This window comes from Gymnogyps californianus, chromosome 21, assembly GCF_018139145.2.
Source record: "Gymnogyps californianus isolate 813 chromosome 21, ASM1813914v2, whole genome shotgun sequence".
Lineage (NCBI taxonomy): Eukaryota > Metazoa > Chordata > Aves > Accipitriformes > Cathartidae > Gymnogyps > Gymnogyps californianus.
The window spans coordinates 5468223-5481159 of NC_059491.1; the positions used below are offsets into that span (position 1 = coordinate 5468223).

Below are 12937 nucleotides of genomic sequence, written 5' to 3' on the forward strand. Positions count from 1 at the left end.
AAATGTGTAGAGGCTTTTTATTATACTAATAAGGAAACTCTGGAGGTGTGTTTGGCATGGTAATCGGAACCCTAGAGAACTAGAAGCAGTTAGCATGTTCTGTGCATGTCCCGAGGGAGCAATGATGAAACTCCTTTTCTACCTTACCACTCCAGTTCTCTGTGTGTGGTCACCATAGTTTTTCCACCACTTAACCTCGTTGTTTTTAGTATTGTTAGCATTAGTTGTCCTTTGGGCGTTTAATCCAGACTCCTTTAATTTTCTCCAGAACTCTGAAGAGCTGTTGAAGGCACAAGGTGAGAAAAAAATAACACTAAACAAACCAAAAGATGAACAATGATCTTTTGAAACTTCTGCTGTTTTGTTGACTTGTCCCCTAATGTTTTTTGTCTTCACTCGTCTTTTATCACGAAGGACCCTGCTTGAATATGTAATCTTGGTTTCTTAAAAGTCCATTTGCTATTGTTTCTTTCTTCTCCACCCAAGATTAACATCCTGTGTGATGACATAGATGGTTGTTGTCTAAATGGACGCGATGTAACCAACAAAATTGGGAAGGGTGGGTGGAGAAATATTTATACAGTTGTGTTAAAAATTACAAAGTAGGTTTGCCTTTTAAACAGAAGGTATTTCAACACTGTTATTGGCAGCATCAGCCTTTAATTTTACAGGTGGCTAGCTTTGTAGTAGCATTCAGCAAACAATATTTTAATGGCATGTAAAAAAATTTCTCTAAAACAAAAGAAAGACGAATGAGGGAGATTTATAATCTGTAATGAATACTTGCTGACATGTCTTTTTATAATAGTGTATTAGCGTCTCTGTCTTTCTGGGGGAAGTGCAAACCAGATTTACCTGAAACATATGTAACATAATAATCAAATGTGTAGTATTTAGATGTATTTTTCTTAATTGAGCTTATCTTCTCAGTGCGATGATACCTGACTCCTAGGTGTCTAACATTGATTCCACTTTATAGAAACGGGGTTAGAGGAGCAAAGACGCTCTATAAGGTTGTGAGAAAATATCTGTTAGAAAAAGGACTTAGACTCCTGTGTTCATGGCTCCTCACCCAGTGTTTGTTTCTGTACATTTCCATATGTTTTTCCATACATACTTCCATGTATTTTTACATTTTCTTGGAAACATGCAGCTGTAGCTACTGTTCTCCATGCTCCTTATAGCAACTTCCTGACAGTGCACAGTATGCACTGTCGTACTGCATATTCAGTGTTCCGTTCTGTGTGTTCTTCAAACACTAAAACTTCGTTTAGTATGCACTTCGTATGTTTTTTCATGTGATCAGTCTGGACTAATGGATTTGTTTTGTTCCTTTCTAAAGTTTAAAGTTTTGAAAGTAAAAGAGGAAATAAATAACATTGAGGCCAGTTGCTCTTTACATTGCAGTTTATCTTAGTCTGTAGCGGCTACTCTCTGACAGGTATTCTGTAATGTAGAAAATATCCAGATGCTCTTGTTAGTGTGTTTGGGGCAATCAGTAATTCCAGAGTAATATAAGGAACTGGGAATGGTGCATCGGGACAGACTTTCTCATTCTTATATATAAAACTAAGTCATCCTTCAGATATTCTGACAAATCTGGTTAAAGAATTCCTTATAAAGGCTTGAAATTGCTGTTCTTTAACACAATTCTTTTCTTTTGCATGCAGAGTTGGGGAGAAAGAGAGTCTGGTTCTAGAATTGCAGGCCAGCCTAGTCCAGTAATAACAGATGAGCAGTGTATTCTAATCTGGAGTTATTCCACATTAGGGCCTGTCTGCTAGGTCAAATCTAATACGGACCGTATTCAGGCCCATACCACTGAAAGGCCTGGTTATTCTTTGCTGCAATAACAAAGGAGATGTTGGAGTTACAGGTGTCTGGTTGACTGCAGATCCTCCAGGCCAGCTCCTTCTACTTCAGTGCCGGAATTCTTGTGACGTGCTGGTTCAAGTTGTTGGAAATACAGTTTAAAATTGGAGTTCTGAAGGTAGATCAAAACCAAACCTTGTATACTGCCAGTGTTTTACCTTATCTGAATTTAAAACAACCTCTGGCTTTCTCCTTAGAAGCCCCTAAAGATAATATCACAGATCAAAGAGTAGCCAAAGGCCAATCATTTTGTCACTATTGCTCAACAAGCTGCTTAACAAAATATTTTTCTTTCACACAAAGTAAATGGATCTGAAGCACAAATGTTTTCTGACACTGCTGTTTTTAAAATTTGTGGTAAGTTTTGGTAATGAAGTTTAGTTTCTAGGTTTTTGAAGTGCCATGTACCAAACTGTTCTACTTTTGGAAATGAACTGGTAGAAGAAATTAATGTCCTTTCACCTTTATAGAATTTTTTTTTGTTGTAGTTCCCAATTTAATAGAAAGGAAATTTCATAGACCTGGTGTGTACACTGGGTAAGTTACTTTATTTCTGTGTGCAGCGTTTTTCTTTCCAACCTGTCTTTCCTTCACATAGGCTGTTGAATGCTTTGGGTCTGACTGCCTTCTACTCTGTTTCTGCACAGTACCTGGCACAATACCTGCACAGTGAATGACTCTTGGGGTCTCTAAGGAGTATTGTAATACAAGTAATGAGGATCAGGAACCACCACCATGAGACTTGTTTCTCTGCAGGAATAACAGCAAGCATTTGCAGATCACAGGTTGGGTATGCTTGGAAACTTAGCCGTTTAGTGTATCTAATACTTGTCTTCTCTGAATGCATAGTCTTATTTCTAGGGAGGTTGTCAGTTGTGGTAACAAATGACAGCACTGTAGTTACTAGAGTAGTGTCTCTTCCATTATCTGGATTTTCTGCCCTATGCAGGCTTCTTTTCAACAAATGTCAGAGCCTTGGTTATGTTCTATTCCTGATACACTGCCTTGGAATTGGCATCCTGGCATAGAGCCTTCAAAGCCTTCAAACTCCAAGGTAGATATTAATTTGAAATAATTTCAAATATGCAGAGGTTTTTGTTCTCTGTGTAGTGTTCTCACATCATGTATGGCTGAATTGGAGGTCCTGTGTTCCCATGTTACAGCATTGGCTTCCAGCTCAGTCACGTGCATTGTCTCTTCATCACTAGTGGTGCAATAGACAGGTGGACTTACTCTACCATTGTCCACTCAAAGGAGGCTTTCTATCAGGTACTGTTCTTCTGCTTGTATGATAATAGGAAAAGCTGAAGGCAAGAGACCTAAAAATAAAACCCATAGATTATGATAAAATTTCCCCCAGTTTTTAGAAGGGGAGATTTTTATATGTGTTACAGAAAGACTTGTTTCTTCTGTCTTTTTTGCTGATCCTGGTATTCTTAGAATGACTCTGTAATAGACAGGTCTTTGGAAGAAGGTACCCAAGATTGAAGTTTCGCTGTGTTTTTGCATGTGTTTGTTGTGTAGGAATTTAACTGGACTTTGTAACAAAACTTCTGGTCCTGTAACTCAGGTTACTGAGGACTTCTGGACATGTCTTGTTTGATTTAGAGTCACGTCGCTGTCTGCCTTTTTTCTAATTTGAACTTTTTGTGAAGCAAAAATTGTGCCTGTTGAATTATGCTGTCTGCTACCTGAAGATTTGTTGTAGATTAATTCAAAAATAAGGCATCCAAATCCTGTTAAGGCTGTGATAGCACTGCATCTAATAGGACTTTTGCATTTCAGAATCCCGAGTCTGAGTCCCATTATCCAGCTACTTCGTCCTGCATGTTGTTCCTCATAGTCTCTTCTTACTGCTTTTGCCCCTAAAATATATAGCTTAGTAGTGGGAGCTTTTACTTAAGGTATCCCTTCCTTTTTTCCTATGTGGAACAGAGATAACATACTTCATATAAGCAAGGAGCTTACTTTACATTAGAAGAGGAAGACCTGACCTCTCTTACTACAAGTGAAACTGTATTTTCCCTGCCTTGAAACTACCAGTGAAATACATTTTGCACTGACTTATAATGCTGTGATTTATGCTGTGATATGCTTTGTGATATTACAATGTCCTTTTGCCTTTGTGTTTGATTTTTTCCCCTCTAATAAATTTTGGTGGGTATGTTGTCAGTGAATGGGGGTATTTACCCAAAATGCCCATAGGAGAATGAGGCATTCTCCCTGCTGTCTGCTGCCTCAGAGAAGGAATCCTATGCATTTTTTCCCCTCCCATTAACCTTACCGCAATTTTTTTTCTGTGTCTTTTCTCCTTGTTTTGAAATAGTATTAATAAGGGAGATATTTTTAAGTAGAAAACTGGAAGGAAACGTATTTCTCTTTCTCTCTCTCATGTGCATACACATACGTGTTACACACAAACATGAATGAGTGACCAGAAGCAACTTTTTCATTTTACATTTTGAACTTCTCATATATAGAAAACTGAGAAAAGTTGTAGTACTTGTTCTGTTTTTTCCATTCCAAGACATGCTAAGCAAGTTGCTTGCCCTTTCTTAGTCAGAGTGAAAATACTTTGATCCAGTTTTCTGAAGACAATACTCATTTCATAAGAATATTTAATCAGTAGAAAATAGGGAGGATTTAGTTTGTTTGTTTAGTATTTAACCAAGTGAATAAGGCAGATTAGGGGAAGGGGGGGAGACTGGACCCATAAACAAGGTGATATATAATATTTTTTTTCGTTCTCCTTTTAAATAAATACCGATCAGCTTTATGTTCAGAGACAATAGGAGCCGTTGGCTTAAATTTGCAGTTTACTGTATTTATGGCTGTAATATCAAGGTGCTGCCGTCGTAATTTCATGCCCCAATGAGAAGAGCAAGGTCGAAGCAAATGCTTCCATCGGCATCTGCTAACACACTAACTCATAAACAAGGCCCGGCTGGATCAGGTGGCACGGAATAATACAGGCTAATGAAATACAGCACAGCTTTCCATTACTGTTAGTTTTTACAGTGTCGTCATTACGTGTAATTTATGTTTAAAAAATTCAATTTTATACAAGGCTCTGGGAAATAGGGGTCTGCAGGTCACCCGACGACTTTTAACGGCTCTGAGAGTCCTTATTGCACTCTACTGTTCCAACAAAATGTTAATAATAAATTAAAAAAAATCCTCTTTTACTTTTTCTCTGGTTTGCATATCTTGCTCTGTCTTTTTAATTACAAGTGGCTAAGGAGAGTTTGGGGCTCTAGATGATGTCAGGAGTTATCCCCTTTACTGATGCTCCCAGAGGGGGGTTACTGTCTGCTTGCTTTTCTTTTGTCTGTCTATCAATCACCTGGGGTCCTGTAAATGGAGTAAACACAGCTGAGGAGAGGGAGATACTTAACAACCTCTCCCAAACCCTCACCCTCTGACATTGCCCTCCTCTCCTCCATTACACTTCATTTTATTATAGACTCCAAAAAGCTTGGCCAGGAAGAGAAACTGCTGCCAGATTTATTTATTTATTTATTTATTTATCTTTGTTATGCCAAAATACTTTTTATTTTAACCTTTTCCTTCCTGGTTGGCTCACTGTAATTCTTAGCATTGTACTGTCAGTCAGGTTTTCCTTCCTTATTTTAGTGCTATGCAGCTGAGGTTAGAGCACCTTTATCAGTTCTGATTGCTGCTTAGTCGCCCTGATGGGTTAAAGTATATAATGTTTCTTAAAGATTGCAATTGCATAATTAACAGTCTTGTGGATGAATAACGCTGTAAGAATTCAAAGCCCTTTCAGTAACTTTTCAAATTACTTTTATTTCTGCATTTTTCGGCCTGACAGTTGAGACCAGTCATTTTCCCTTTGATGTTTGGGTTCCTTTACACAAAGTTTGAGCTGGAAGTGCAGCAGCAGGATGTTTACATTCAAATACAGTGTCTTAATGTAAATGAAGGGTAGAAAAATCAGAGTGATGTTTCTGAGACCTTAGGTTTTGTTAAAATGTTGGGTTGGGCTCAGCCTCATGAATGCCCCATGAACCAAGATGTGTGAAAGAAAATGGATCAGGAGACTATGCCTTTTTGACCTTTGTGAAATGTGTTCAACTAAGCACAGAGTAGGATATAGCACAAACATTTGATAAAAGAATCACCCAGCACTGCATGCAACTGACTGAACAGGTGGAATCGTTAGTCTGGATCAGATCCCAGAAGGTTGTAATGATGATTCTTTTAAAATGCGGCCATTTTCTTTCTGAGCAGAGTTGACTCAGTGGCTTCCGGGAACAGGAGTGTAATGTCGTTTCAGGGTGTCTACCAGTAGATCTTCCTTTTAGTCATATGATACCATGCACTAACTTCGGGTAGTCATATAGTTTGTTGTAGCTAAGCAAGTTGTCTAGTTCTATTTTGTTTTCTTCTTAATAGAAAGTGTGTGCATGTGTGAGGAAAACAACAACAGATACCACCCTCCACCCCGCACCCCTCCCTTGCCTTTTGTCCCTGCAAAAGGGTAGGAGTGGTGATTGCTCCAGGGTGGTCTGTCAGAGTGGCAATAAAGCTGGCTTTGGAAACCCACAAAAGGAACTTAATTCTTTGCACCACCTTTCCCTATTATGGCAGAATTCTTAATTTCTTCCTAACCAGAAATTTTCTCCCTAAAACTAATGTTACCTTCAGTGTGTGAAAATCTTGCATGAATTACTGGATTGAGCAATGCAAGGAGGAATATAATGAAGAAAAAGGTATGCTCAGTGGATGGGATGGGAAAAAGGGTTGTCACTGAAATGTCAGAGCCTGTGTCAGAGAAGGAGAAGAAAAAACTTAGTGGCTCATCTAGTTAAGCCTATGCAAGGGTTTTGCACTGCAATTATTGCTACAGTATTGTTTCACCCAGAAAATAGAGAAGAATGGATTTGTGGTAAAACAACGGATTGGGACTGACGTCTCCTGAGTTTTATTTTCTAATTGTCAGAGGTTCAGTTGTGACCTTGGAGCACTTCTCATATCTGTACGTCTCACTTCTTCCTCATCTGTAAAATATGGATAACAGTACTCCTCTAAGTACTCCTCTACTTCAGAGTGGTCATAAGAGGAACAGTATTTCGATGTACATGAGGTCTGTATATTAAATAGTAGTAGATATTATAAAAGGGCCTAAACAGACAGTCAAGTCTTAAAAGTTCTTGGGAAAGAAGCTTTTTATACAATACCCTAGGTGCAGCCACCAAGAGATGTTTGTGACAACCCATTTTATTCTCTGACTTGCTCTGATTCTGTGTTTGACTACAATTTACAGAGGCTGAGTGATCCCTGAAAATTGAGTGGCAGCAGTGACAATCACAAAAGAGGGTCAGCAAGAACCTTTGAGTGCAAAACAATCATGGGTGTTGGATTATTCAAATCCACACCCTGAAGCCTGAAAAGGAAATTTTAAGGCTTTGTGAAAATTATGACTAATTCTTTGCAATGGCTGTGGTGCTGTAGAGGAATGAAATGGATGGTTGGGGGAAGGGAATAGGTTTGCATTCTGTAGGGCTATGAAGACAGTTTCCTTGCATCCTTCTCTTCAGCTCAGTCCTTGCTCAGTACCCTCTGCGGTTAGATTATTCCTTGCAGATAGCAATCAACTGGAAGGAAGTGTGTGTCTAATTTGCATGAGATTATTTAAAACAAAAAAAAAGGTCTGCATTAGTCAGGGTGATGGTAAACAACGCAAAGAGATGCCTTTTATAATATAGCCGTGGCTCAGCTTTCAAAGCCAAATATAATTCACTTACAATTGGCAGTTTCCTTTATTGTTCCTTTTAACCTTTTGCATTCTGCATGATCTTGATCTTGCTGCAACTCCAGAAGCACTAAAATGTTTGTTTTCCAAAGTGTTGAGAAAGTGGATTTAGAGCAATTCTTCTGTTAAACTGAGGTGATTTTCTTGACATACCTATTTGAGAGTTATGTTTGACACAAACCTCCAGTTTTCATGGCACTGTTTTTGCATCCAAGGGAAGCGGTATTATTTTTGGTTTACCAGCTTCCTGCTAGATTAGAACAATGAATAGACCATGGATACTTTTTTATATAATGCAGTGATAGAAGGACTGTGATAAAGTAAAGCAAGGTGAAATATTGGAACAGGTGACGCTTTGATCTGGTTTAGAAATTCCCACTTTTCTATGTAATTAATATATCGAGGTTGAATAATTTGGGGCATGGAAAACTCATACTGTGTGCATACATGTGTGTAGGTTGTGAATCTGAAAAAAAATTCAGTCCAAAGGGAATTTTGATGAGTTAGTTATAATTGCCTGAGGACAGTCTTAGAATATCTTGTACATTTTTGTTAGTGTATGTGAGAAATGACAACCATGAAGACAGGTATATTTCTGAATCCACAGATGACTAGTTGCGGTGCAGACTTACTCCATATATATGCTTAAGGAATCAGCTCTGGGAGGTTATTCCCTTGATGCTTGGAGGCCAAGATGACAGGGCCTTAAAAACATCTTGTTCAGATGAATAAAAAGGAGGTGTTCCAAGGTGATGGCACTCCCAGTCTTCTCTGATAATTAAGAAGGGATGTAGTTGTGATGTTCTTTTGTATAATGCCACTAGTACCATGAACAAGACCACTTCAGAAGGCAGCAGAATAGTCCAGGGAAGTAATAACAACTTTAATTTGCACTACTTTGCACAGGATTCAAACCAGGAACTCGAATGTGAAAGGTTTCCCATCATTCTATCATTCACATCAGCTTTTTCTTCACAGTACAGCAGGGTTTTAATGGAAGCAGTGATACTTGAGTGTCCCTAGTTGGCAAGACCAGAATAATCTTAGAAGTACATTTTATCTGTAAAAGATTATGGGTTTTTTCCTCAAACAGGATGAGAATAGAAGGGGCAGTATGGTTAGGAAACAATAAGCATTGTTTCCTGCTCTTTTTGTAGGCTGAAGAAAGGATCCTCCGTAACTTTTATTCCTCTCACTGCAAGTCTTCCATACTGTTACGTGTGGTTTTGGTTCCCTACTATTTGAGGCATGCATCAAATACAAGTAAAGGGGTGATTTTGTCAGACTGCAGGACCAGAGATCAGGAACTTCAGATTTCTGATACTGTTTCTGACACTGATAATATTCCGTTATGTTAGAGAAATCACCTAACTTCTCCGTTCATCAGTATCTGCACTGTAGAGTAGATAGAATAGTATCTCACAGGAACTCACAGTATCTCACGTACTCCCAGGAATAGCGAAAAGATCTATTAATGGTTATAAAGCCTTCTGAATACCAGAAGCACTGTGTTAGTGCTTTATGATATTAAATAACAGTTCCGAAACGGACTTGTGTATTTATTTCTGGCAATACTGTTTGTGCTACAGACTATTCTGTCTAGACCCCCAGCATGCAGTGAAGTTTAAGATCCTGAAAAAATTTCTCAAAACTCAGGTAATATGGCCAGAAGCCTGGCCATTTTCTATATTGTATCTCCCTGTAATGTTAAAAAGCTAAGTGTTCTAAAGGCTTCAGTTCAGGAACTTCATCTACCAGCAATACTTCATGGACCTCGAGTGGAGGTGATGGAGAGAAAGTATTCCCCCATTTTTCTCCCACTGCTGTCATATTCATAGCATTTTCCTCACTGTGCTCAGTCCCTGTAACAGCTGTGTGAGAATCAAGTGGTCTGTCTCTTCTCTTCTAAATCTCTTTCCTTAAATCTATATTCTTACCTCCAACCTTTCTGCATGTTTTTGCATACACGCTGCATGTATAGTAAAAGGTCCTGAATCACTTCACATGTTCCTCATAGCGGGGACACTGGCTTTCTATCTGCTTCTGTGCAGGAGAATAACATAACAAATAATACACAGCTGTCCAGGCCCCGCATCATGGTTGCCATCTGAGTACTAAATTCTTTTTCTGGAGGATGTTTTCTCCTGTTGGAAAAAACAATCCAGCTGTGCTTCCTTCTTCGCAGATGCTGGTCATCGTGAATCCTTTAGCTGCTTTTCTTTTCCCCCTTGTTGGCCAAATCCTTTCCATATGTTGTGGCCAATTACAGATGGTCATCCTGGCATTTCCTGATGGCAGGAGTGACTGCACCAACATGTACCATGTGTGCAGTGTTACTATAGCTCTGCGTGAAATAAAAACCAGGCTGCCCTAGGGCAATCTAATCATGCAGCAATAGGCCGGGGCAATGCTAAGCTGAAAGTTTGGGCTTGGCCTTGTTTTGATCTGTTTTGTTATAGTTTTATTTCCTCCTTACATTCTGTGTCCCATTCATACTAATCACAGTCAGTCCTGATTTTTTCTTTTTATTTCTGCATTTGTCATAAAATAAAGCAAATTATTCCCGTCTTCGGAAACGATCTAGACTAATTAGTCGTCTAACCCAATAATTAGTTTTTTGTTTCCCTGTCTGTTTTCATGCATTATTGTTAGTTTTTTCCCCTCTTTTTTTTTTTTTACACCATTACAGATTAAAATGAGCCACATTTGCAGTTGATGGTATCTTTTTTTCGGGGGAAGAATGGAGAATTGCAATAGAAAGCTACTTCAAAAGCAGCAATAAACTCAAGGATAAATTAAGGAAATTGAATGAGCCACATTTGGAAGCAGCGTTGAGGCTAATATTCTGTCGCTTAAGGTTAAATTGCAACAGAGAAAGAGAGAGGGAGACATTCCAGTGAATCCAAAATTGGGGAGGCTTTACTGCTCAAGTCAGTGCCAAAATTCTTTGCAGCTTGAAAGGGTTCTGCCTGGCTTGAGAATTTAATTATGCGTGCATCAAGTGGGTAAAGGTGCTAAACTGATTTCATTTCCTCTGCTCCCCCAGGCCTGACAGATGAAGAAATTGACCTGGCTTTCCAGCAGTCGGGCACAAGCACGGATGAGCCACAGTCCCCAGGTCCTTCTACACAGCTGGTGCCAACTCAGCCCTCTCACCCGGTGGTGTATAGTAAGTAACACTTTGAAAAACATCTGGTCCTGTTGCTTTCTGCAGTGATTTGTGCAGCAATTTCACAGATTTCTGTGCCAGATCCTAGATTTCAATTCAACTAATGCTATACTTTTGTCAGAATCGGACACCAAGTGTTACTTTAAATGCACTTCATAGTTGTTGATGCTTGTGACAAGATCATATTACACAAGGAAAATGAGATACAAATGATCATCGTCTACAAACATCATACATACTAGCCTATGACACCTCTTGACCTGAAGGTGTATAGTCAATACAAATTAGATTCTGACCCACTATAAGGACTTGAAAAAAGCATTTAGTCAACGTAGGACTCAGTCTTCCCTTCTAAAACTTAAGGTCATGCTTCCCTTCATCAGTAGGGTTTTCTAATATTTAGATCATTAATATATCATAGAGCTGATAGATTCTTGGATAGAAGGTGCTGTAAAAGTGCAACACTATTACATCTTTAGTTATTGTAACAGTGGACCCTGTTCAATAAAATGTTGGACATCATCACAAAGTTTTGTTTTTTAGTTAGAGGACTTATTTTCTTAACTAGCCAGGCAACCGATCAGTTCATAGAATCATAGAGTATCTCGAGTTGGAAGGGACCCATAAGGATCATGGAGTCCAACTTCCTGCTCCTCGCAGGACTACCTAAAACTAAACTGTATGACTAAGAGCATCATCCAGATGCTCCTTGAACTCTGACAGTTAATGCCTTGAACAGTTACTTGAAAGAGGTGTATCTTCAGCATGACCAGCAAGCTAGAATAGAAGGTCTTCAGGACTTAGTCTGTGACTTTCTGTGTGTGAGTTTAAGGTCTGGCACAATGGACCCCCAGTATGAATGAGTTTTAAGAGTGCTGTCAGGTTACAAATAATAATAATCGGTTAATATGTATCCTTAATTTTAACAAGCTTTCTCTCTTCAATCTTAAATAAGCTGAGGAGTGACAGCAGAAATTCTGTGTAGACTGGTGGATGTCATTGTATGATTTTGTGTACAAAATACACTCTCAAAGAATTTTTAAAGTCCCAACATAATCTGTGTAGGCTCAAAATTTACATATATATTTGCATTTTAAAACAAACCTCGCAAAAAAGTATCTAAGCTCCAAACAATAAAAACCAAAGTACACACCATTAAAAATCCATCAAAAGAAGCTGTTCAGCTCACATGTGTGTCTGGCAGTTTGAAAATCACTTCACTTACCTGCCAAGTATTAAGAATAGGATTTTGATATTGCTCTTAAACAGCTCTAGGTCAGATATTGACCAATATAACAGTCCACTTAGGGCTGCGTTTATTAGTTTATGGCATAGTTTTGCTATTGCTAGAGACAATACTAGACTTGCTTTCTGAGTTTTTAAATACTCTGGTTTGGCACAGTTTGGGAAGAAAAACATTTGTGATGGTGTTGGGCTCAGAGCTGGAATATTTCTGACTGTTGTATTGGGTGTGCTGGTGAACTCCAGGACTGAATTCTGCCTCCTGGGCTAATACCTGTCTGCCGTAGTTCACAGAAAATGTCAGAGAAGCAAAATCTGCTCTCTTGCTGAAGAAACAGTGCCAGGTCCCTCTTAGTGCTATCCATTGCTCATTCACAACCCAATATTGGAAGAGTTAATCTTCCCTTATTTTATAGTGTTCCACTGTCCTGGTTTCCACGACATCCACTAATATGAGTAGGGCAGGAAAGAAGTATGCAATTCAAACTGGAAAACATTGTCATCATTGTTAACCCTTGCAGCTTTATCACTGTTTGGTTTTTTTCCTTTTACTATTTTGGCTTTCCTCAAAGCACCGGCTCCCAATTTCTTCTTATTGGGTAAGATTCTCCACGAATATTTAAACATCAAAATGTTCCCAGTAACAGCTCCAAAGAGAATTCTGAAAGTATCATTCTGTAATGCTCAGAAACCAAAGGTGAATAAAAATATCACCAAAGTAAAGGTTTTGTAGGGGTTGTAATTGTAAACTGGTGCTCTGGCTTTGTGATCTGATTGGTGCTTTTTAAATAATTTGAACCAAAAGCTTTTGCCTGTAAGCCAAACCCCCCCTTTTTAGCAACCCCCAAAATCGGGGAAATGGTGACAATAGGTTCATT

At 38.8% G+C, this 12937-nt stretch overlaps 1 protein-coding gene across 1 annotated transcript in view; it reads left to right on the plus strand.

The window, feature by feature from the left end:
• The window catches only part of PEX14 (peroxisomal biogenesis factor 14), a 79538-nt gene that overhangs the window by 49828 nt on the left and 16773 nt on the right, over positions 1 to 12937 (plus strand). The window contains exons 4-5 of the mRNA XM_050909393.1: positions 10695 to 10812; positions 11390 to 11400. Coding sequence (XP_050765350.1) covers positions 10695 to 10812; positions 11390 to 11400 — 129 coding nt within the window. The remainder of the gene's footprint in view (positions 1 to 10694; positions 10813 to 11389; positions 11401 to 12937) is intronic.